Genomic DNA, 26,658 nt, shown 5'->3' on the forward strand with positions numbered 1-26,658 from the left:
ATTTCGTCAACCCGTTAAGAATTATCCTTTCCAGGAGTTTTCCGAGTGTATCCAGCAGGCATATGGGCCTGTACGAGGTCGGGTCGCCAGGTGGCTTCCCTGGCTTCGGCTTCTGGACCTTCCACATTTTGGGGAAGTTGCCTTCATTTAGGCACTTCTGCATCACTATCCTGAATATGTCCGGATATGCCAGGATCGCAGCTTTCAGTACCACGTTTGGTATTCCATCTGGACCAGCGGCTTTCTTTGATTTTAGGCGCTTCGATGCTTCTGCTAGCTCGTCGTTAGTCACTTGCCGATCCGTGCTTGTTCCTTCTTCTTCGCCGTACGGTGTCGGTGGCCATATAGTTGGATCATGCTTCGGGAAAAGACCCTCGACGATTATCTTCAGCTTGCTCGGACACATTTCGGCTGGCGTCGTCGGACCCTTCATTTTCGCCATCACGACTCGGTATGCGTGACCCCAGGGATTGGCGTCTACTTCTCGGCATAGCTCCTTGTGGCACTCTGGCTTGCTAAGTCTGATCTCCCGTTTTAAAGCGGCCCTAGCTTCCCGAAACGCTTCCTTACGCTCTTCTCTATCTGGTTCCGAACTTGCTCTTTGGGCAGAAGGCGGGCTCTGAGACAAGCAGCGCGTAACGTACTAAGCGTCTCGTTCCACCAGTAAGCTGGACGCCGTTTGTTGCGTGGTTTCAGTTTTCGCGGCATTGTGGCGTCACAAGCCGTCACAATCCTTCTTGTTAGGTCAGCCGCATCCACGTTCTCGGTCCCGCCGTTCGATCGAAGTGCCTCAACAAAGAGGTCTTTGTTGAAGGCTTTCGTCTTCCACTTTCGTTCGCCGGTCACCCTTCTCTATTCTGCCGCGGGGTTCCGTTGACCGATACGGTAGCGAATCTCCTGGTGGTCACTATGCGTATACGTTTCGCATACTCTCCAATTCATGTTCGCCGTCAATGAGGGACTACAGAATGTGACGTCGATGATAGACTCCCTCCCGTCTCTCCGAAATGTGCTAACAGAGCCTTCATTGCACAATCGTACGTCTAACTTCGCTAGAGCTTCCTGCAGGATACACCCTCTTGTGTTGGTTACTCTACTGCCCCATTCTACAGCCCAGGCGTTGAAGTCACCACCAATGACTACTGGTTTCCGATCGATCAACTGCTCGGTTAACTGCTCCAGCATTAGGCTGAACTGCTCTACTGTCCACCTTGGGAGAGCGTAGCAGCTACATACGAAGATGCCGTTGATTTTGGCTATCACGAAACCCTCGTATGAACGTTCTACCACTTCTTGGATGGAGAATCTTCCCATTACTTGTATCATAGCGGTTCCTGATTTATCCGCCAACCAGTTACCGTTATTAGGGGGACGTGATAAGGCTCTGCGATCAAAGCGACATCGCACATAGTTTCTGTCGTAGACTGCCACAACAGTTGCTGTGCGGTATCACAGTGATTCAGGTTTATCTGGGTCACCTCCATCAGTCGCCTTCTTGTACGCTGGGCATTTAAAGCCACCCGTCTGATGGTCGTTTCCTTCCGCTGGGGTGCAAAGCAAGCACTTCGGCCTCTGCGTGCAGTCTCTCGCAAGATGGCCCGTCTCTCTGCATTTCCAGCACATCCCGGATCTGTCCGGGCCTTTGCAAGCCCCTGCTAAATGTCCAAAGCCTAAACATTCGAAGCATTTCTCCGCTTGTTTATTTACTCGTGGGACGGCTCTCAGTAGGCATCTCGACCATCCAACTGTAACTTTACCTACCTCCAGCGCCTTGTCTGCAGCGGTTACCGGTAAACGAATCATCGCTGTCTGCGTTCCTTCGTATCCTTTCCTTAACCGAATCGTCATGTGCACCTCGCCCAGTTTGCACTGCTGCTTCATAGCACCTCTCAGCTCGTCTTCCGTCGTTATTTCGTCGAGGTCCTTGCACACAATTACCATCTCCGGGCTTAAGGCTTTAACTTCTGCCTTTCTATCCATTGATTTAGTTATAGTCTCCTGCAAGGCAGAGCTACTAGTCGTAGTATTCTTCTTAAGCTCGAGGAGCATCTCATTTTTTTGGGTACGCCTGACTCTTAACACGTTTTCCCCCAAATCTTTCAGCTCCGGGTCCTCTCTGACCTTTTTGAGCAGTGCTGCGTACGTAGTCTCTTCATTTTCTTTGACGAGCACGGCTTCTTCCTTAGGCCTTCTGACGAGACGAGGGTTCTGATTTCCTCTTCTGCTCTCCTTTTCGCTCCTCCTTCTTTTTTGCTGTTTCCCGCGTTTCTCCTTCCGACCTGCAACGGTACTCCAGCTTTCACCCTGCAAGGTGGCGTCGTTTCCTTCGGCAGCAACAGCGTCCTCGAGTGTCTGCCTCTTTGACCCGCCTGGACTTTCGTCTCCTGGCGAGGATCTTGTCCTCTTTGGAGTTAAGAGAACTGGCGTGTTCTTCACTCCAATCTGCCTCTCCTTACCCTGTTTCGGAGGGGCTAGGAGGATAGTGGCCTTAGCCGACGCCGATGCTCGCTCAGCTGAATCTGCCCTCTGCGTTGCCGTATCGTACTCTTTCACGGCAGACATTAGCGCCTTCCGGATTTTGATGACCATCTCCTTAATGTCTTTGTGGACATTGTTTCTCGTGTCCACGAACTTGTGGAGCTCCTCCATCAATTGCCTCGCTACCACTACCTTTGGCGTCGCCTCTAGCGATCCCATGATTATCTATGCTGCCAAAAACCAGCAGTGAGGTCATGCAAGGGTTGACAATATCCTTCATGGGGAGTAGTGTTCAGAGCCGGATCGGCGTAAATCGGGAATACTTCAACCGAACCTAGTACCACCAACCAAATGATGGCGAGTTTCGAACGTACCCGGAGACTTGCCAGGGTTTTGTTGGGACGGAGGCAGCCATACTGTTAGCTCACTCGCCATTTAGAGTCGGTGTCATCCTTCCTTACTCAGGGAGTAGAACAGCACGCCTGTCAGCCCAAAGTCGCCATCCTATTCGTCATCCGTGTCCTGTCCTTTGACGTTCGCCATGGCCAGTATACCATAATCAGGATGTTACTGTGCCGGTTGGCACTCCGGTTGAGCTAGAGTGCTTTTATTGCCTAGATCTTAGATAATTGGAATCTTAAGATCTTAGCAGAAGCGGCACAGACTCGCTTCGTCGGAGCTGCTTTCGGAGTTATGGCTTTTTTTAGAGGTTTAGAAGAGCCCAAACTTAGCCCCACCATATCCTAGCAAAGGTCCCCAACTCGCAGTAGGACCGTGGGGGGGGGGGTTCATTAGGCCCCTAGACTCCTGTCCTTCCTGTCCCTGCAGCCCCCCATGAATGTATGTATGTATGTATGTATGTAAGTATGTAAGTAAGTATGTTTTTTTTTTCACAATGGTCCTAGCCCAGTACACGTGCTATTGGTAGGGTCCAATCTACCGCACGGGGTGCACTGGGGGCGTGTCGGACTCGAATGGTGACCAGCCATTAATACCGACTAAACTCCATTGGGCTCCGCCATCATTCCTCCCAGGAACTACCTCTCGGTATTACTTCTGGGGGGATGGCTGTACTAAATGTACTCATTCACTCTCACTCACGCATTCATACATCCTGTATGAGGCTTACTTGGGTGCTCTCTCAATCGCACTTTGATTCACTCTCAAACACTCCCACATGAGGCTGACTTTTGTGCTCACCTTTTACGTTCCATGCGAGGCTGACTTGTGTGCTCACCTTACTCATTCCTTGCTAGGCTTACTTTTCTGCTCGCCCTACCCATACCATGTGAGGCTGACTTGAGTGCTCACCCTATCACCTGATTCACTCTCAATCGTGCCACTCTATTGTACCTTTGTCACTCCCTCTGGCATCCCATGTGGGACATTTTTCTTAGGCCCCACTTCTGACATACCATGCGAGGCTGACTTTTGTGCTCACCTTTTTCATTCCTTGCTAGGCTGACTTTTGTGCTAGCCTCTACCAACCTGTGAGGCTGACTTTTATGCTCACCCTTAACATGCAGTGTGAGACTGACTTGGATGCTCACCCTTTCACTCCTCTGCCACGCCATGAGGCATTGATAGCTTAGTTCCAACATACTACGCTACGACCCTCCCGTCTTGGCATGAGGCAGTCCACTTATACGCCTATACACTCACTCTTCTGTCTTGCTTCGGGGTGGCTGGGTTTACCCCTTACGCGGTTGCCATTCGCTGCGCCAACCTGCCTCGGCATGATCAGACCATTCACTCTCTTATTTTGCGCTTGGCCTTTTTCGCTCCAGCTAACCAATCACTAGTTAGCCGCGCCCGTTGTCTGTTGCTCGGTTCGCCAGATTACCTGTAGCCTACTGGCAATCTGGATGGTAGCAGCCGAGACTGCGTTCCACTTCTCCACCGATTGACACATCCGCTGAATAAGGGTATCAGGGGTTGTGTCCCAGCCACAGACGTCAAGCATTGCTCTTCTTTCGACGTCGAACCGATGACATACGAACAGTATGTGTTCGGCAGTTTCATCTACACCTGGGCAGTCCGGGCAGACTGGGACCTCCGGGTGCCCGAACCTGTGGAGGTACTGACGGAAACAGCCATGGCCTGACAGGAATTGTGTCAGGTGGAAGTGAACTTCCCCATGGGGTCTTCCCACCCAGCTCGATATGCTAGGTATCAGCCGGTGAGTCCACCTACCTTTCGAGGAGTTGTCCCACTCACGCTGCCATCTGGCGACCGAGGTCGCCCTGGTGCGCTCGCGGGCTCCCCTATTTTCACGTAGCTCAAAGCACTCCTCATCTTCCCGAATGACCAGCCCGACTGGGATCATGCTCGCTATCACGCAGGATGCATCGTGTGATACCGTGCGGTAGGCAGATATCACTCTGAGGCACATCACGCGGTAGGTGCTCTCCAGTTTCTGTAGGTAACTGGTTACCCTCAGTGCTCTTGACCATGACGGGCCGCCGTACCTGAGGATAGATACGGCAACGCCTGCCAGTAACCTACGTCTACTGGCGCACACCTTTGAGCTGTTGGACATCATTCTCGATAGTGCCGCAACAGCAGTCGACGCTCTCTTGCACGTATAGTCGACATGGCTGCCGAAGGTCAGCTTGTCGTCTATAATGACTCCGAGAGACTTCAGACTTCGCTGTGAAGTGATCGCGACTTCTCCCACATGGATAACTGCATGTTGTGCTACCTCCGTCTTATGATGAGCGAGCTCCAGGCCTCTCGCGCTCATCCATTCCTCCACCGTGCTAATCGCGTGTTCTGCGGTTAGTTCTACCTCAGGAATTGACTCCCCGTAGACCTCCAAGGTTACGTCGTCGGCAAAGCCGACGATCTTGACCCCAGGAGGGAACTTCAGTCTCAGAACCCCGTCATACATGAGGTTCCATAGCACCGGGCCTAGGATCGAGCCCTGCGGGACTCCGGCGGTAATCGGAACCCTTTTCTGACCGGCATCGGTCTCATATATCAGTACGCGGTTTTGGAAGTAACTTTCCTGGATCCGGTACAGACCCACCGGTAGGCTAAGCCGGTGTAACGAGAGCGCGATGGCATCCCAGCTTGCGCTGTTAAATGCGTTCTTCACGTCAAGTGTCACTAGCGCACAGTATCGAATACCTCGTCTTTTTCGTTGGATCACTATCTCGGCAGTATTTATCACTGAGTTGAGAGCGTCCACTGTGGACTTACCCTTCCGAAAGCCAAACTGGTTGCTTGACAGACCGTCCGTACCTTCCGCGTACGGGGTGAGCCTGTTGAGGATGATCCTCTCAAGCAGTTTGCCAGTCGTGTCTATCAGACAGATTGGTCTGTACGCCGATGGGTCGCATTCCCGGGCTTCGGCAACAGCACCAGTTTCTGCCTTTTCCATCTATCGGGGAAACGGCACTCGTCAAGGCATCTCTGCATAGCTAGCCTGAACATGTTCGGGTTCGCTATGATCGCTGCCTTGAGAGCGTTGTTTGGAACTCCATCCGGCCCTGGAGCTTTGTTCATTGCTAGGGATTTAGCCACTGCGAGTAGCTCTTCATTCGTCACTGGAGCCACCATTTCGACCGTGCCCGCACTGTCTCGTAGTGCAGGTGGCCAGGGGCTTGTGGCTCGAGACGGGAAGAGTACTTCGATAATCGTTGCCAACCGGTCCGGAGACCGTTCTGAGAGTGAGGAGCCCCCTTTGGTCTTGACCATCACAATCCGGTAGGCGTCACCCCACGGATTCGCGTTGGCATTCTCACACAGGTTGTCGAAACACGCTCTCTTGCTGCTCTTAATAGCCTTGTTAAGGGCCAATTTCGCAGCTCGAAACACTTCACGGCGGTTCTCTCTTGCATCCTCGGTACGAGCTCTTTGCATCCTACGTCTAGCTCTGAGACAGGCTGACCGTAGAGCTGCAATCTCGGCACTCCACCAGTATACCGGGCATCTACCGTTTCTTGGCAGTGTTTTTCTCTGCATAGTGGCGTCGCACGCGCGTGATAGAACAGCTACCAGCGCATCCCCGCTTAGACTGTCGGTGTTGGCCTCCAGTCCCAGGGCCGCGGTGAAAGCTTCGCTGTCGAAGTGATTGGACTTCCACCCGCGTACCTGACAGGGATCTCCCGCTCTCGGATGCTGCACACCATAGTTGATCCTAAAGCGGATTGCTAAATGATCGCTATGGGTGTAGCTTTCGCCTACCCTCCATTCCATGCCTGGAGCCAGACTCGGGCTGGCAAAGGTCACATCAATCCACGCCTCTACTCCATTTCTACGGAATGTACTAGCGGAGCCATCATTAGCTAGCACAGTATCGAGTTTCGCAAGCGCTTCCATTAGCGCTTGACCCCTGCTATTTGTACAGCGGCTGCCCCACTCCACTGCCCAAGCGTTAAAGTCTCCCGCTATTAATACCGGTTTCCGGCCCACGAGGTCCGACGAGAGCCTGTCGATCATCTGGTAGAACTGTTCTATTGGCCACCTTGGTGGGGCGTAGCAGCTGCAATAGAACACACCATTGATCTTGGCAATCGCCACACCCTCGGCGGAGGGGTGTATTACCTCTTGAACCGGGAACAGTTCCGTTGTACAGATTGCCACCATTCCAGACCCGTCCGACACCCAATTGCCGTTGCCGGCAGGAATGCTGTAAGGGTCTGATAAGAGGGCGACATCTGTCCTCGACTCCGAGACCGACTGCCACAGCAGCTGTTGGGCTGCTGCGCAATGGTTAAGATTTAGCTGTGTGACGTTCACGGCTTCTTCTTATTTAACTCGCCGAAGGGACACGAAGGTCCGCCCATAGCATGTTTATGGGCTTGCTTCTTAGCGGTGCAGATAAGGCACTTGTATGCCTTAGTGCACCCCCGCCGCAGCGGCGACATAGTTTGCTCCTATCTATGCCTTTACATTCGTATGCTTTGTGGCCGGATTCAAGGCACCGATAGCACCTATCCACTGAAGGCGGCTGGGGTATACTAATAGGGCATACCGACCAGCCGATCTTCAGCTTCCCTTTCTCGGTTACCTTTTTGGCATCCGCCTTCAGTAGCCTGAGGTAGGCTACTTGGGTGCCAGAGGGTCCATCTCTCAATCGCACAGAGGCCCGCTCGATTGTGACGTCGCAGTGCTCCTTGACGGCTGCGACGACGTCTTCTGCGGTCGTGAACTCGTCCAAGTGCTTGCACTGGAGAGTTGTTTCCGCACCTAGCGACCTGATTTGGGCGCCCTCACCAAGGACCTCTTGGGCCAAGGCCTTGTATACTGCACTTGATTGTGCGCCTCGCTTCAGCACCAGAAGCATCTCTCCCGTGTTGGTGCGTCTTACGCTACGCACATCCTGCCCAAGGGCCGAGAGGCTTTCGGCCGCCTTCATCGATTTAAGGACATCGGCGTATTTGTCCTTGTCGGTTTTTAACCACAAGGCTTCGCCTCTGTCCTTGACCTTCTTCGCAGGCCGCGGTACCTCCGGTTTCGGTGCCGGCTTTTTCTTGGTGACCAGCGTCCAGGGGTTTGAGCCCCCCTGCCCCGATCGTGCCGGGTTGCTGGTACCATCGCTCTCCACAGCGAGGTCACTCTCGCCCTCGCTTACCTCGCCCAGACGGCGTTTGATCTTGACGGTTGCACGCCGAGTGGTGTCGGTTTTGGCACCCTCGCCTGGCGACTTCCTAGGGCGATTCGCGTTCGATGCCGTCTTGCGATTGCCCTTTCCTTTTCCCTTCGAGGGGAACTCGGTCGCCGCTCCGATCGACGTGGCTGCTCCGTAGATGGTAAAGGCCACTGTCTGTGAACCTCTATCGACCTTCTCTCTTTCCTCCCTATTGGAGGCCACTGTCTGGGTTTCTCTGTCGGGCCTCTCCCGACATTCCACCCTCTTAGCATCGGCCTGCTGTTCCTGTCTTGCGACACGAACAGCTTTCCGGAGCTCCAGGAGGCTCAACTTCAACTCTTTGGCTATATTCTGCTTTGCGCTAGCGAAGTCGATTATAGAATCGAGTTGCTTCGCTACTTTGCTCATCGCAGATATTGTCCCCTCCGATGCATTGGTAGGGCTATTGCCTACCGCTGCTGGGGGGTCACTGGTGCTTTCGGATGCAGCACTCATCGCTCCACTACTCTCCCCACGGGGGGAGACCTCGCCAAACCACCTCTAGCGAAGGGGTTTGGCACCTCCGTTTGTTTAGTATATTTATTTTTGCTCTCCATATCAAATCCCACGAGTCGCGCGAGAAATAAATGTCCGCCACGCCAGAGCTCCGCATTAGCGTGGTAAGGGACGCTTACTGTGGGGGTTGCCCAGGTACCCCACAGGCTCCGTTAACGATCGAGCATCTTTTTCACCCCCTCGATCACTCATCCCTCGGCACGGGTCGCTTCACGCCTTGGAATTGGGGTTATGCCCTACCTTGCTTTACGTGGTGATCTCGGCCCGGATCATCACAACCATCCTCCTTTACCAGGGCTTTGGACCTGTAGCTCTGGTTCTCAATAGTTCCATGTACGTATGTTATTACAGACATGCTACTATTGAGATCCGTCATTCGCTAGCGGAGTTAAGTATGTATGTATGTATGTATGTGTATGTATGTATGTATGTATGTATGTATGTATGTATGTATGTATGTATGTATGTATGTATGTATGTATGTATGTATGTATGTATGTATGTATGTATGTATGTATGTATGTATGTATGTATGTATGTATGTATGTATGTGTCAATGTATGTATGTATGTATGTATGTATGTATGTATGTATGTATGTATGTGTGTGTATGTGCGGATTTGTTAACAAAATGTCCACATCGGTTTCTCGGAGATGGCCGATTTTTACAAACTAATATTCAAATCAAAGGTATAATATTCCCATAGGTTGCTATTGAATTTCATTTTCAACCGACATCTTGTTCCGGATTACGAGTTGAAAAGTATGGTTATAAAACAAAATTTTTTGATTTGTCCGCATCGGTTTCTCCGAATTTTCTGAACCGATTTTGACAAACTTGATTTTAAATGAAAGGTCAATCAGCTGCTGTTGAATTTTGTGTGGATCCGAGTCCTGGTACCTGAATTACAGGGTGATACGTACGATCACGCAGCAAATCTCGATTCTAACGAATTATGCGATGAATGTAGAAAGTAGGGTTGTGGTACCGGTAATACCGGTACCGATAATCCCGGGAATATGAACCCATTTTTGGTACCGTAATACCGGTACTGAAGAAAAGCCAGTACCGGTATTTTCGGTACCATACAACTTTTTTATGAAAAATATGTGGACTCTCTAGAGGGACCTGTTTCAAAATATCGGTCTGCAAGATGAGTTTTAATTATATTAATTACATTCTGTAAGTTAAACATTACTAGCTCACGTTGTACTGAACGGTATGTTTAAATTCCTTTTTATTTTGTCGAAATTATTTCAACGATCTTGTACTAAATTTCAAAATATTAACATTTAGCGTAAGAGACGAAAAAATTTGCCATGATTTTTTTTTATTAGCGATATTCTGATTGGTTTCCAATTTTCACGTAATAAGACTATGGTCTAAGTCATGTCTTTGGTTTGCTCTTAAACCTTTATTTATCAAAGAACGAACAGCGATTTAGCAGCTAACAATTTTAGACTTGGTGAGCTACTCCAAATGGGGCGATTTGTAATTATTGGTGATAGGAAAATTCAGCAAAACTCCATAGTTTACAGGAAAGCAAAGAGCCTTGGTATACAGGTCGAAAGCAATTTACAGAAAATCAAGAGAGGAAACCTGCTCGGATTTACTGCCATTCTCGCTTTGATTTACTGTTATTAATAGTGTTTCTTACATTTACCATCTGTTGAAGTCGACAAAAGTTGCACCGCTTAGCAGTTATTGATTTCATAGGGGCTTAGATTTCGAAATAAAAGAAGGTGCCGCATACGAAAGATATTTTCTGCTGAAATGAGTAATGCCATTCCGAATCAATTAAAAACAATAAACATGTTTTTTTGATCAGCACAAATCAATCATTTGAGAATAAGGTCATCAGTTTGAGCATTCAATTTCATTTTGAAGCTTTTTTCGAATTTAAAAAAAAAATCGAGTACCGGTACTTTACCGGTACTACCGGTACTGAGGGCTTCAGTACCGTAGTACCGGTTCTCGCCAAAATGGGTCGGTTCTGCGAACCCTAGTAAAAAGGTGAAATTTTTTCCAAATTGTCAACACAACTTTTTGTTTTGAATTTGTAGATCTAGGTCACCAACAGTCATTCAAAGTCTCTTTGGCCACACTGGCCACCATCGACAGATCCGGAAGCATCCAAATTCAGAATAACGGTTATATTGGTTTCTCGAAAATGGCTAGACCGATTTGATCAACTTAGTCTCCAATGAAAGGTGATGCGTCCCCGGAAACTGATATTAAATTCCATCTCCATCCGACTTCCGGCTCCGGAGTTACGGGTTGTGGAGTGCGATCACATAGAAAACTCCGATTCAAACCGATACCGCGATGAATGTAAAAATGTGCTCTTATATATGCTTACCAAGTGTAATAAGAATGAAAGACATTTCCATAATGTTATATTGTACGAACCAGCTATTAAATCATAGTTTGGAGAAATGAGAAAGGCACAATTGCACCTCTAGGTGGATTAAAACAGGTTTTTTTTCAATAGTTTCGGGCCTAAACATTGGAAAAGGACTGATATATTAACTCACGGTTGTAATCTGCATCATAATATGCCTTAACCCGCACACCCCTAAAGATCCCTATTGTTTGCAATTAGTACAGTTCATGACCCGCGGCACAAAGAGGCGAACAGGTAGACGAACCTTGTCAAAGAGGAGGTAGTTGGGCAGAGCAGAACCGGCGAAGGTCACCTGATACGAGTCTGAATTGACGTATATTTTCTTGCCGTCAGCTGCAACTGATGCTGAATGCAAACGTTTGCATTCCAGTATCTTCACTGGCTTAAGCATGGGGTCTTTGGAACAGCCAGTCCCATATTTTAGCAGGTCCTCGCGATTCAGACTCGAATCGGAAACGACCCCACTGACTTCAACCCTACCAGCTGAAATATACACCCTGTACTCCTTCGTAAAGGGCCGGCAGCCAGCAATATCGTTTGTCTGAGTCAAACTGTTAACAACCACCCGAAGCTTATCAGGGCGAATTTTCGATATCTCTGTCACGGCCGAATACCGATCTGCAACAGATTCAAACACTTTTTTTTCTCTGGTCCGAAAGAAGATCACAAATGGCCCGGTGGCCGAGCTCGGATATTCTTTGAGCCGGCGAGCCGATTTGGTTTCGACGTCCATCTCACCTTGGGATGAACCGCTGTCAGGGGCAGTCATTTTTGCACGGGCCTATTGCCCAATGCACGCTATTAAGACAACCAAGAAGGGGAAACGTAAACTAATACTTAACTTGTGTGGGTAACGGTATCCAGACGGCTTACTAAAAGAACACTGCTTCACTTGTCACTGACCGGCTAACGGTACTCAGAAACAGAAACACAAAGAAGGGAAAAAATACTGAAACCTCGACTAGGCGTAGAGTGTGTGAAATAACCTTGAACGCGGATTAGCACTATTTGTCGCTATATAGTGTACGGATCGACAACAAAAGACTTCTATCTCGACTGAGTGCTCGATTACCATGAAGCCACGGTGTGTATAATAGAACAATATTATGACAAAAAATAAGCATCGCTGAATTGTTCATTATTATATGAAAGAAACTTTTACCTTTAATTTAAAACTAATTCGGAAATAATCCACCGAGGGATCCAGAACAAATTTTTTTTTAGTTCAAATCTAACTATCATGATTTATGAAACATACTATATTAGGCTGTACAAAAAAATCAATGTGCGAAAAGTCATGGTGCTATATCGACCCTATAATGAAAGATAAGCATATTTTAAGCACTTTTGTAGAACAAATCAAGTTTCTAAAAAAATCATCTAGAGGTTCAACAAATGCGATTTATGAAAAATGGCCTTTTTGGAGTAAAATTGTCGTATATAAGCGGCTTTCGTAATTTTTTTCGAAGTCCGATTATTCTTTAAATATTTTTTATTTTCCTGTAGACCTTGTAGAATAAATTCCATTTAAAAGTTTTTCACAAAAAGTGCTTATATCAATGATAGAACAAAACGATCAATGATTAAACAAAGCGAAAACAATATTTTTTAGTCAATTATGAAGAAAAATCTCACAAATTAATATTTTTTCATTAAACCAATGGCATGTATTGGAAAGTACTATTCATTACAAAAGTTTTCGTGAATAAATATTGTAAAAATTCGGTCGGGAGGCTGAGATATAGCATTTTTAGTAAATGCTTTCAAACCATGAAACTTTGTCACATTTTTTTAATTGATCAATATCTCAACCTTAACTTGACCAGTGTAGGCATTTTGGGTTTCAAATAAAAAGGATTTCTCTCTATCTTACAAAATTTTTCTATATGTGGAATTTACCATCTTATTCTAAGGTAGTTATTGAGATATTTATGGAATTGTACATGATCAACAACTTTTTCGAATAAGAAGTGATAACTTTAATGATGCTATGACCAGTATAACATTCACGATTGGTTAGATTTATTTATTAATGTAAATGTATGATAAGTCTTGTAATAAAACACTCAAATATAATTTTAGGAACGTGTCCACTGGAAAACAGACAGAGAAAGAATGACCGGAACGGTGAGAATGAAGAAACTTCAGCTGTTGTATTTCCGCCTTGGGGAGATCTGATTTTTCCAGCATTTGTTGTTGTTTTCTCGCACTTTAATTTGTTTATAAAGTGGTTTGCCCGTTTTTGCCCGTTTAAAAGTTATCGCCATTGGAAAAAGAGCTATTTTCAATTAAAAAGCGTGAATACTCCACACATACTAGCGATAGCAAGTTTCTCTCTTCGGCAAAGTAATGCAGTTTAATAGTTCAAATAATGTTCTAGAACATTTATATACTGGAGAAAATCTAGAAGAAAACTTATGAGGAAAAAACTGTTTTTATGGGGCCTTTAACCAATAATGCCCCATATCTCTAAAAACTTAAAAGATAGAGAGTTGAAGTCTTCAAGTAAAATGTTTGTAACGAGTTTCTCTAAACTTTGCTGAAAGAAGTATTTGTCTAACTGAATCATTAACGAAAAAAATCGTAACTCACTATTAGGGGAATTAATCGGATATAAGGCAGAAAGAAGGGGAGTCTACTCCAAGAAACTTTCTTGAAGACACCATATTGCTAAAATCAACCGTTTTGACGCAATCTGAAAAACCCCTTTTTTGCTCTTTGGGACCACTGTGCGTTCCGGTCATTCTTTCTCTTTCTGTGTTCCAGTAGACACGTTCCTAAAAACCTCTGAAAAAGGAAAAAAAACAAAGACTCACGTCAAAACAAGGAATATATACTCAAATTAAAACCATTATATATGTTATCTAATACATATGGCGTGATTGATTATTTTGGCCCCCTTTTCTTTTGGCGATAGTTCGCCAAATTGAATTGAAAAATAAAAATGTTCGTCGACCCTCGGTGGATTATTTTCAAACAAGTCTTAAATTAAAGTTAAAAAGATCTGCTATCGAATAGCGAAAGATTCAGCGATGCTTATTTTTTGTAATAAGGTCATTTTATACACACACCGTGAAGCAAAGATGATGATACCTATTTAACCGCAATCCAATCACTGCAAGCCGAGCTATCAATGAAATAGTGCGTCATCCTGACTAATGAGATGAATAAGGGCTCATCTATCCTATCTAAGGCCATAATAAAGCACTATTTAATCATTTGTTCTGTCGACCAATTACCGCAATAAACTTATTCAACATTAAGCATTCAAAAGGGCGCTATTTCACCTCAGTACGGATTTTTTATTTATTTATTACGTCTAACCACATCGTTGCCCTTCGTAGTAGCAATTGCACAAACTTTTTGCGCTGAAATTATAGCAAATTAAGAGAAAAGTTGGTTTGTAAAATATGTTAGGCCTTTGGATATGTTTGTATTGAATTTTTAATTTATTGTCCTCGATGGTTCATCACTGCTTGTTTGGGAGAGGTATTACAAAAAATAGCGCAATCAACTTTGTCTTCGGGACTAAGCAAAATTGGGAAAAACTTTTTTACGGAATTTCTCTAAAGCGAATACCATTTTCTTTCCTTATACATATCTTTATAAGGACCGATAAAGACAGAGACACGTTGATGAGTGGTTGATCCAAACCAGCCAAATACGCGACTGCTTGCTGGTTTATTTTAGATTATATTTCATATATATTATATTTCATATATATTTAACTGAATTTACCAGGATGTCAGCAAAGCTGCAAATTTTCAACTGCTTGTTTTGAATTTGAAGGAGGAACAAACCTCAAATCATGCCCTACTGTGTTCAATTCGCATGTATTCGTTTGCATCAATCATTCAAACGAGGTGATCAAACATTTTCCATTCATTTTAAATTTCATTACTCTGTGAATATCTCTTTACTGGGGTATTAACTAAGTTTTTCAAGCATTACAACTCTGAACATACTTCTTACTGTTCATGTAATCTTGAAAATGCAAAACATGTTAACATTTGACCTAAACTGGCCTCTACAGAGCAGATGACAATTTTGTTGGTGAATGAAAAAGCATCGATTTGAAATGTAGACGCACAGTTTAGCCTTGAAAATTCCGACAACTTGAAAGTTGAAAGGGAGGCTTTGATTTTGAATAATGGTTGAGGTGGATTGAACTGAAAGTTGGCATTTGAAAATGAAAATTTGCACCACTGGATGTCAGTATTTAATATTATATCTTTTGATGGTCTTCTCTGTGCACATTTTATAATATACATAAACACTGACATCGCAACATAAAATATGAGCTTTAGGTAACGATGACGCAAGAGAAAAATCGCTACCAGGATAACGAATGAAAATACATAGATGGTACGTCCAGCACGATTCGTTGTTTCCGCTCTTTTGCTCTGTATTCATTTTAGTGAGAGAGTGAGATACTAAGAGCAACATTTTGGATATGAAATAAGAGATTAGATGTTGCACCTATTTCCGCACTGTTTCATTTGTCACAGCCAAATTGAAAACATTGGTTAAGGCAGTGTCTGCTATCTTTTTTCAGTATATTGGCTCAAATAATAATGTGAAAACCGAGACGCTCAATACGAATTTTCTTTTCTCAAGTTTCAAGAAACTCGTGGTATTGCGCTGTTGCTGACTAGAGAAGGAAAGTTGCATTCTATCTTTTGTAGGTCAGGTAATTTACGAAATAGTGCGGCATCCTCCCTAACAAGATCAAAGTAGGTGATTCACCCTAGTACCAATTTCCCTGGTATTGTGAGAGAAGGAAAAGTCAGGAAAACCGATTTTTATTTGCTGAGCCGCACCATAGCGGTTTTGGCAGTTCTGTGGTTCAGAGTGTTATGTAAAACTATGAAGATCCCAGTGAATTTTTCTTTATCTTAATTTTCGTTTTGATGTGCTAGTGAATAAGACGCAAGTTTGTGATAAAATAATTCGAAAAAGCAATCCGCCCTCGCGCTGTGGTTCGTTAATTGTGTGTTTAAATAATACCTAAATACAAAACAATTTTCGAGCTTAATTATGCTGAAATAAGTAAATTTGTTATAACAAGTGTTGTGCACAAATATCGATCAGGATCAGTTAGTGTCGACTTATGGATGTTAATCGATAGTTTTCCATGTCACTTCACAATAATTTAATGCAGTTAAGAATCGCCTGAATTACACTAGCATTGTGAAAATCGAATAACACGGCAATGTTAGTAGTGATTATATTAATTCCAGGACATACACACATTTACTGCATTTAAAATGTTCTCAAAAAGAATTTTATTTTTTTGTTGTCTACATTTCAAAATGAACGTGACAATTGAATTGAAACGCTAATTCAATGTTTCGGTAGATTATTAGGTAATTATTAATGTTATCTTGTGCGTTTTCCATTAGAACACGATTATTATAAAGTGTATTGATTCACGAAATTTACACACGTGGCCATAATGAAAAATAAATACCCAAAAAGCGAATGATTTAAATTCCATAGGAGTACTGATTATGTTTAATTAAGTAAAACTATCTTGCCTTAAGGCTTATTATTACTTTGTCTTGCTCATAAATTTCACTAAGTTTTACTCTGAAACTTTTGATGCAGGAGCGCATGATTGTCGGCAATTGTGAATAAAAACACAATGATGCATTATATGTATGTATGGATCACCAATAACGATTCCGTCTCGATTCTCACATTCATAGGCCTTTGTTGCAGTTAAAACCTATCGTGATAAATGCAATCCATATTTTTTTAAACATTAGCATTATCTGTTGATATTGTGTGTCCTTAAATAAAAAGTGAATCAAGTACGATAATAGACATTATTTTTGAATAACTGATATGTGTTTAAGATACGTGTACATAAAGCCTAAGAAAATCTCTACATATGAATGTGGAAGTTCAAGCAATAACAATTAATTAGCATTGTAAAGAGGAAACGGCTGAGAACAAAAACAAAATCAAAATTAATTCAAACGTTCATCTTCAACTGGGTGCTTTGATTTAGATTTACAGGATGTCGATTGTATTATGTAATATTGCTGCAGCGACTGGAAATGACAATAACAATAATAACGACAATATTAGTGAGGATTCGAATCCAGTAACTATATACAGGTATATATGCATAATAGCAAGTTATATTTGTTGTGATTTAACCAAAATTCAGTGCAAAGGAAATTAACGATATGGAGAGGCGCATTTCATTTTAATAAACCTGTTTTAATCTGCTAGTGATGCAATTATGCCTTTCGCAGCGTTGATCACTAGGATCTTCTTGTTGTTTTACTGCCCATAAAAGCATAACAGTCCCAAATGGATTTTTGTCAAAAATGAGTTATCTGTTGGATTGTATTCTGTATCACCACATAATCACAATGCACTAATAAGATTGCCAGGATTGTTTAGAAAATATTGGAAAAATACCAAAACATGGTTGTCCCATCGACAAATTGAGACAATGTCTGAATATATGTGTGTGTGTGTTTGTATGTGTGTATGTATGTATGTACAAAATGTCGTAATTATCTCAGTAATGGCTCCACCGATTTTCGCAAACTTAGTTTCATCTGAAAGGTATAACGCTCCCATAAGCTGCTATTGAATTTTTAGTTGATCCGACTTCCGGTTCCGGAGTTACGGGTTGAAGAGTGCGGTCACACAGCAAATTCCCATATAAACTGGTACCACCATGATGTTAAAATGATGTAAAACATATTAAAATTGATGTAACATTACTCTTGTTTGCGGGTCTGGATCACTTATGATCAATCAAAGCAGCTTTGACCACGTTGGCCACCTATGACGCTTCATGTACCGGGAACCCACCAAGTTCCTAAGCTAATATCACACCCATTCCCCAACGAACTCTCTACCGATTTTTAAAAACTTGATTTCAAATGAAAGATACAGTAGAACCGTTGACTGCTGCTGAATTTCATTCGGTTCTGACTCTTGCATCCGGAGTTACAGGGGTGTTTGTAAGGATACACTGGAATTTTCCATATAAATCGGTACAATCGTAATACCTCAGATGCTAAAAGCTATTGAAATGGTCACCAAATTACTTCTAATCGCAGATCTAGATCACTGATTGCCAATCAAACATTCTTTGAATATATTGTCCACTATCGACGATTCCGGAATTCCGGGCATATTCCACAATAAAAAGTCACATCGGTTCTTCGGTGATGACTGAACCGATTTTCTCAAACCAAGTCTCAAATGGAAGGCAAAATATGCAGTATTGCGTCGCCGCCCCTCACCCCACATCCGCCTTGCCCTTACACCTCCCTCCTTCATCACTCCCCTCCCTTTGGACCACCCTCACGCCCGCATTACCTTCACCCACCCCGTATACCGAAATAAGATTAAGGATTTCTGACGCATCCTCCACTCCCACTCTACTAACCCCCCATTCCCTCCACTTTCAAACCCATTCCACCAACATTTCAAAATATAATCACATGAAGATAACATTGAACTCATGCTGATTAAGCTAATTAAATATTATTCTTTTGCCTTTCTCGTATAGAAAGGTTATGCAATTGCTCCAAAAACCGACTTTCTAACAGATGCCCGGAAGGCCGACTCTAATACAATATTCGACTCAGTTCGCCGAGATCGCAAAATATCTGTGTGTATGTATGTGTTTTATGTATGTATGTATGTATGTATGTATGTATGTATGTATGTATGTATGTATGTATGTATGTATGTATGTATGTATGTATGTATGTATGTATGTATGTATGTATGTATGTATGTATGTATGTATGTATGTATGTATGTATGTATGTATGTATGTATGTATGAATGTATGTATGTATGTATGTATGTATGTATGTATGTATGTATGTATGTATGTATGTATGTATGTATGTATGTATGTATGTATGTATGTATGTATGTATGTATGTATGTATGTATGTATGTATGTATGTTTGTATGTATGTATGTATGTATGTATGTATGTATGTATGTATGTATGTATGTATGTATGTATGTATTTATGTATGTATGTATGTATGTATGTATGTATGTATGTATGTATGTATGTATGTATGTATGTATGTATGTATGTATGTATGTATGTATGTATGTATGTATGTATGTATGTATGTATGTATGTATGTATTTTTTTTAGAGAGCAGTAAAAACATTTTCAGGAAAACCCTGAGTGAGGAAAAATGTACAAAAACCCCAATGTCTCAGGGAACGGGTTTGGGCTACCATCGCCCGACCCGCTAAAAACCACTGCTCTTGCCCAGAACCTGATTCCTCCTGTATGTATGTATGCATGTATGTATGTATGTATGTATGTATGTATGTATGTATGTATGTATGTATGTATGTATGTATGTATGTATGTATGTATGTATGTATGTATGTATGTATGTATGTATGTATGTAAGTATGTATCTATGTATGTATGTATGTATGTATGTATGTATGTATGTATGTGTGTGTATGTGCGGATTTGTTAACAAAATGTCCACATCGGTTTCTCGGAGATAGCTGAACCGATTTTTAAAAACTAAGATTCAAATCAAAGGTATAATATTCCCATAGGTTGCTACTGAATTTCATTTTCAACCGACATCTTGTTCCGGATTACGAGTTGAAGAGTATGGTTACAAAACAAAATTTGTTGATTTGTCCACATCGGTTTCTTGGAATTTTCTGAACCGATTTTGACAAACTTGAATTTAAATGAAAGGTCCATCAGCTGCTGTTGAATTTTGTGTGGATCCGAGTCCTGGTTCCTGAATTACAGGGTGATACGTACAATCACGCAGCAAATCCCAATTCTAACGAATTATGCTATGAATGTAAAAAGGTGAAATTTTTTCCAAAATGTAAACACAACTGTTCAATTTGTAGATCTAGGTCACCAACAGTCATTCAAAGTCTCTTTGGCTACACTGGCCACCATCGATGGATCCAGAAGCATCCAAATTCAGAATAACTCAATGATCAACTTAGTCTCAAATGAAAGGTGTTGGGTCCGCGAACTCTGATATTAAATTCCATCTCCATCCAACTTCCGGCTCCGGAGTTACGGGTTGTGGAGTGCGATCACATACAACACTCCGATTCAAACCGATACCGCAATGAATGCAAAAAGGTGCTCTTATATATACTTACCAAGTGTAATAAGAATGAAAGACATTTCCATAATGTTATATTGTACGAATCAGCTATTAAATCATAGTTTGGAGAAATGAGAAAGGCACAATTGCACCTCTAGGTGGATTAAAACAGGTTTTTTTTAAATTTAATTCTAAATGGTATTTTTTTCACTTTCTTCATTCTATCAATTTTATTCGTTTCATTTTCTGGATTCACTTTGATCAGTTTATTTCTTTCGTGCATTTTACTCATCAATCATTTAAATTATTTCAATAACTTTTTTCATTCTATGCATTCTATTCATTTTTTCCATATATATTTTATTCAGTTTATTAATTTTTTCAGTTTCATTTACTTCATCAAAATTATTTATGTGACACAATTAATTTTTTTATTAATTCATAGACTTTTAACAACGTTTAATTATTCATTTTAATCAATTTATTTTATTCTGCTCATTTTCTTCTTTTCATTCATTTTATCAATTCTATTCGTTTTGCTTACTTGATTCGTTCGTTTTATTTGTTCATTTCGTTTATTTTTTTATTTTATGCATTTCATTCATTTTATTCGTTCCATTCATTTGATTCATTTGATTTATTTCATTCATTAAATTCATTTGATTCATTTGATTTATTTTGTTCGTTTTGTCCAGTTCTTTAATTTTATTTATTTCATGTTCAGTCATTTTTTTATTTATTTCATTTAATTTGTTAGTTTGAGTCAATTTAGTTTATTCTATTAATTTTTATATACTATAGTTAACTCTCTCTATGTCGCTATTATCTGTCTCGATATTTCTCCCTATCTCGAATACTTCGTAAGTCCCTTTAGATTGCTTGTGAAAAAACCTCCGCATCTCGATATTTTCTCTATCTCGATGTACCTAGCTTGAAATTGACCTGCAATTTTCTTTCTTTATGTCGATGTGATCTTTTTTCCCGTCGGCACATCACATAGTAGATACAGAATAGAATGAAGATTGACGATTAGGGCATTTAGTCCGATGACTATTTGCTTGTTATGTGTTGATATGTTCTCTTATAAAGAGTCATGTCAGGCATTTAAAAAATCGTGTTTGGCATATTCATCTGGATGTCCTTTGTCTCCACCGCAAAAATTTGTGCAATTACTGGTATACGCATGAGAGATTTTTTAGAAAATTGCGCACTACAGCGGAATATTTAACAATATGTTTGTTTACACACGTTTGGAGCACTTTTAAAAATTATTATTAAATTGGTCAATTTTTTTGTATGTGGGGAGAGAGCACCCCATGGAGAAATATCGTATTCAATCTCCAGAACGGTAATCTAGTGAATAACATCCTTAAACTAAAGTCATTTTATTGAAAATAAAAAAAATAAAATTTTCATCTGCAAAAATATAAATTTTTAAAGCTGCACAGGCGTTTTCCAGGAACTCTTCTGAAAAAGGAATCATGTGATGTGCATGTTTTTAGATTGGATATTTAAAAAGTAGCAAAAAAAGATTGCGATCTCGTAACTGATATTTAATTAATGGGATTAGCCAAACCAACTTTTAAGATGATATCTTGAATGTTTCGATTTTTTAAGCAATTTTGGCCATACGATGCCCATGAAATATATAATACATAGCGCCGAAACGAAATTTTCGATCAATCAGAGAAAATATTGTTAGCCAACTTTTTTAAGAAGCGCTCTTATAAAAATTCAAGATTAGGACAAACCCCTTTTCGAGATATTTCGGTATCATTCAAAACAAATTGTAAACATAAGCAAACAACAGCAAACTTCTCACATGCAGGGGAATTAATATCCGAACTAATATCTATAAAATGATCCGAACTAATATTTCTGTATAATAAGAAGTATTTAAACAATTTCGACAATATAGTACGAAAATGTAGTTTTTGTGGTCAAAATAATTTCGATTACACTTTTGCACAATTGTAAACTTTGTGGAGCTTATGAATAAAAATACAGATCAAATATTTACGTTGTCTAATAATTGATTAATGATTAATCTACCTAAAAGTGAAATATTAGGTTGGTAAATTTTCTTGCAAGTGCATATATTAAAAGTTGTAGAGTAAACTTTCGCCAACAGCTTTGCTGCTGATACAAAGTCTTTATCTTTAATACCTCCAACATTATTATTGGTTGTTTGTGGATGATTCCTATGTAGGATTCGTCGCGGTTGCGGTAATTACCGCAACTGCGTAGTGTTTACCGCACCCGCACCGTAAAACCAGCAGTGCGGTGAGATGCTTTTTCCCGCGGATGTGGTGCGGGAAATGAGCTTTTACCGCGCGGTATTACAGCAATAGCAATTCAAAAAATAATTGATAAAGTCTGCATCAAAAAGTGAATTAAAACTACGATTTTTACCATTTGAGAAGGACGCAACTAGATTTATTTTGTTAACGCATGCTTAGCAATGTGATTATTAGGAAAACCCTTTATCAGAATGTTCGAGCTTTACATATTCCCCCGAAATAGAGAAACATAATAATCATTTAATTTTTCGAATTTTCATATACTTGTTAATGATTTTAAAAGAAATCCGAATATAATCTGTATTCAACCTATCGCTGCTTAATTTTTTACATTTAAGTTATTCTAATATGATAAAACATACTGTTACTAAGAAACAAAATCTATAAGCTGTGTCCAATATAATTTGAAAAACGCTTTTAATCCACCTAACAGTGTGATGAGACATTTCTTATAACTCTTATCACTCTCTTCGGATATTATATCGTTTGAGAATATTTAGAACTTGATGCTTCGCGATGTTTTTGATAACACATACTACATGGGATAGTGGCAGGACTCAGAGAATCGCTCAAATCAGCATAGAACAACATCAGTGCTAGATAGATGGTTATACTAGCAGTGACACCATTAAAAGAAAATCAACAGTGAATATTTCCAGACTTGGTTTTATTTCCTATTTAAGAACTATTGTGTTTTTTACATCCTAGATTGTATGATTCAGTGATCGAAATCCAAAACTTCATAAAGTATTTGAAATTATTAAATTAAAATTTGTTTTTGCTATTGAAATTGACAAAATGATAGTATCGCCCCCTTGGCGATTGTTTATTTTTTCAGTCCCACCTATCAGCATTGAAGTATCGCCCTTGCGTTTTTTTTGCAATAACTACAGTTTTACACCACCGATTTTGTCCGGGTTTTTTCAATAGCGATCATTGTTACTACTTACAGCTGGTATCAGCTTGATAATCCTAAAAAATACAAAAAAAACAGTTTCGCCTCTAAACAGCTAGCCAAAAAAGTATCGCCCTGTTTGTTTGCATGGAGCGTGGAGGGCGAAACTTTAAATAAATAAAAATACAGTTTCGCCGTTGTATTTTTTGCTGTAGTTTAAGAAAGCAATATCTTAGAATCCAAATTTTTAGGTTAATTTGTTACGTTTCAAAGCCCTCATTCGCATGTATGAAAAAAGCCTTATGTTTACATTTGTAAATATCGCCCTTTTCACAAAAAAGCGTTGAAATGAAATCGCAGCTCCTGATATCACGCTATCTCTGAAGTGCATGCGTGCATAGTTCCAAATTTTACTTCGACATCGACTTTTTCTAAAGGTGACTTCCCAGTAGTATCCTTGATTTGAATTATTATCGCTAATCCTAATGCCAAAGAACGAATAAAAACCTCTCGAATACGAAAATCATCATCATCATTGGAATTTTCATTTTCACGAAACTTTTCGATAACCTTCCGTCACTTGCGTTAATGCACTGGGTACACAGTGCTCTGAAATTCTAGCGAAATCGTCTTAGGGCACCAGCGGGTCTAATTCAGAGCTATCTGCGAGGCGAGTTAAATCTGAAGACAATACTAAAAATTAATTTCTATTCCATAATTTTCAGTTCAGCAATTCGAGAGATCGTGCTCACCGCAAGCCATGAAAAATAGACTACGTTTTGAAGCGATGGTTACTATTTATTAAAAAATCACGGTTAAACAAAAATAAAACTATTAAAAAATTTCAAATAGTTTATAATTTTCACAAACTTATTAGGAAAATTTGTTTAATAAGCTTTCGTAATATTGTGCTGAAAATTTCAGTATTTTCTCTATCTGCAACATATAAACCCTTAAGTATACCAATTAATTGGTATACGAATTGGAATAGGTTCGCCAAATTTTGGAAGAAGTCTATAAAATAACCCCTTGAAAACTACCTAAAAATTGTTGTAGTTCCAAGTTATTAAAAATTCCCAAAAATGAAATGTACCTATTAATGTGAAACACAGTGAATAATACATACAATAAAGACCCATTTTTATTAGTCTCATGGTGTATTTTAGGCTGACAAAATGGGGACATTGACTAAATCGGGCAATTTTTTTTCTTTATAATAAACTGAAGCTGTTAAAATATTCTTCCCGTCCCTTGATGTAGTCCGATAACTATTTCTGATTATAATGAACTTTTTATTTTTTGCATATTTCCATCTTCATGATAAGGAAAACATGCTCAAGAAAGGATTTACTTGAATTCAGTCTTGTTCGTCTGCTAGATCCCATCAAACAAATGTTCATATTTGGCTGATAAAATCGGGGTTTCAATGTATTATAATAGATAATCAGCATTCGAAGAAGTTTCTTGTGAACGAGTTTAAAACGACTATGTTTCTACTTACTTGAAGTCAGCGGCGTAGCCAGAAATTCGGTTTGGTGGGGGTTTGGTGAAAAACGATCTTACTGTCCAAACGGCATAATTCCGAAAGCGTAATTTTTGAAGTTTTAAAATTATGCGGAATTTATTTTTCAGAAAATAGTAACAGAGTTCGTGTCTTTAGCGAATTTGTTGAAACTTTATTGTAGCCATGAATATTAACCTGAGAAAATTCACCATAAATACTTCTTGGACGATATACCGTCAAAATTATTTTATCAAATGATGCGCTGTTTAACGTTTGTAAAACTCATCGAAGATACTAATCCTCCGAAATTGGCGGTTTCAAAATGATGCTATCTTAACCATAAATTACTGTTTTTGAACGCATTCCCAAAATAAAAACCTGTTTTAATCCACCTAGTGGTGCAATTGTGCTTTTCTCATTTTTCCAGACTACGATTCCTTGGCTGGTTATGTGCAATACAATGGTGGAAATGTATAATACATGTTCAGTACGATTTGCTCATACATACAATGGATCGACAGCCATGATTTTGAGATACTATGTGATACTGAAACATCGCTTGAAACCAACGGTGGATCATGGAGAAAGATCCGAGAGGTCCGGGTCCTGCCGAAAATTTTTAACTTGTTAAGAAATTTTTAACTAGTTTTAATTTTAAAGTAGCAACCCCTCACTCCGGGCCGGTATGATGGACGATTTTTAGAGTGATTGCATAACCTTTCTATATGAGATAGGCAAAAATGTACCAAAGTCAAAAAAAGTCAATTTTTGTCATACATTATTTTTTTCGAGTTTACATCAAATCTCAATGTATTATGCATTTCAAAGTCATTTGGCATCAAAAATACAAATTTAATGTTGAAAATTTTTCATTTCAGTTTATATGGGAATTTGCTGTGTGATTGCACTCTTCAACTCGTAACTCCGGAACCGGAAGTACAATCAATAAAAAATTCAATAGCAGCCGATGGGAATCAGAATATATTGGCTTGAATGGCACGTTCACCGTATGTAGTCGGGGATTGGGAAAGTTGTACCTTTCATTTGAGACTAACTTTGTGCAAATCGTTCCAGCCATCTCTGAGAAACAGAGGTCACATTTCTTCCACATACACACATACACACAAATACATTCACTCACAGACATTTTCCGATCTCGACGAACTGAGTCGATTGGCATATGACACTCGGCCCTCCTCGTTTTTAGCAAATATTGAATGTTATGCATTTTTTTGGTGAGCAGTTATGTTTCATAGACATTAAATCAATTTTAACTTCGCTTCCTATTAAATAAAGACCCTTATTACAGTACATCTCTACAAAAGCGAGCTCAATTTGAAAAGAAATCTGAGGATTATGATTGATTACAGAACTCTGGAATTTTCTATTGGAATGTTTTCAGGCAGGATTTTGATATTGATGCTATTAGACAACTGTGAAATCTGGTCTTGATCAGTTACATATCAGGACCCCATTCCGACAATTTACCAAAAATCCTCATGATGTTTACAACAGGTTATCAATGTACGGATCAGATAATTGTTATTGTAATATTGAATTGAATCAGTCAGAATCAATAAATTTTCAACTTCAATTCAATTTTTTTTAATGGGGCGGGGGGGAGGGGTTTGTATGGTGTTAAGCCCCAAAACCTTCTCTTGGCTACGCCGTTGCTTGGAGTTATTTATTTCGCTTTTCATTTTCCGATATGTTTCAGATCGATGCGATGGTTATAAGTTAGAATAATTGCAGTCAGAAGGTTCGCACAAATAAACATTTTTGTACTGATAAGTTATCAAGTACCTTCCAGACAACTTGGAAGTGTTC

General features: G+C 40.8%; 1 protein-coding gene across 14 annotated transcripts in view; it reads left to right on the forward strand.

Annotated features, from left to right (window-relative positions):
• LOC131689268 (voltage-gated potassium channel subunit beta-2) overlaps positions 1–26,658 on the forward strand; it is a 1,724,569-nt gene that overhangs the window by 920,599 nt on the left and 777,312 nt on the right. The window contains exons 1-2 of one of the 14 annotated variants that reach the window (XM_058974241.1): positions 15,815–16,400; positions 17,048–17,157. The exons of 3 other annotated variants lie outside the window; for them this stretch is intronic. In XM_058974241.1, coding sequence (XP_058830224.1) covers positions 17,057–17,157 — 101 coding nt within the window. In that variant the 5' untranslated portion in view covers positions 15,815–16,400; positions 17,048–17,056. Of the gene's footprint in view, positions 1–15,814; positions 16,401–16,742; positions 17,158–26,658 lie in introns of those variants that run through there. 10 more of the 14 variants (XM_058974244.1, XM_058974236.1, XM_058974237.1 and 7 more) reach the window with 10 other exon arrangements.

The sequence above is a fragment of the Topomyia yanbarensis genome, chromosome 3 (genome assembly GCF_030247195.1).
Source record: "Topomyia yanbarensis strain Yona2022 chromosome 3, ASM3024719v1, whole genome shotgun sequence".
Classification (NCBI taxonomy): domain Eukaryota; kingdom Metazoa; phylum Arthropoda; class Insecta; order Diptera; family Culicidae; genus Topomyia; species Topomyia yanbarensis.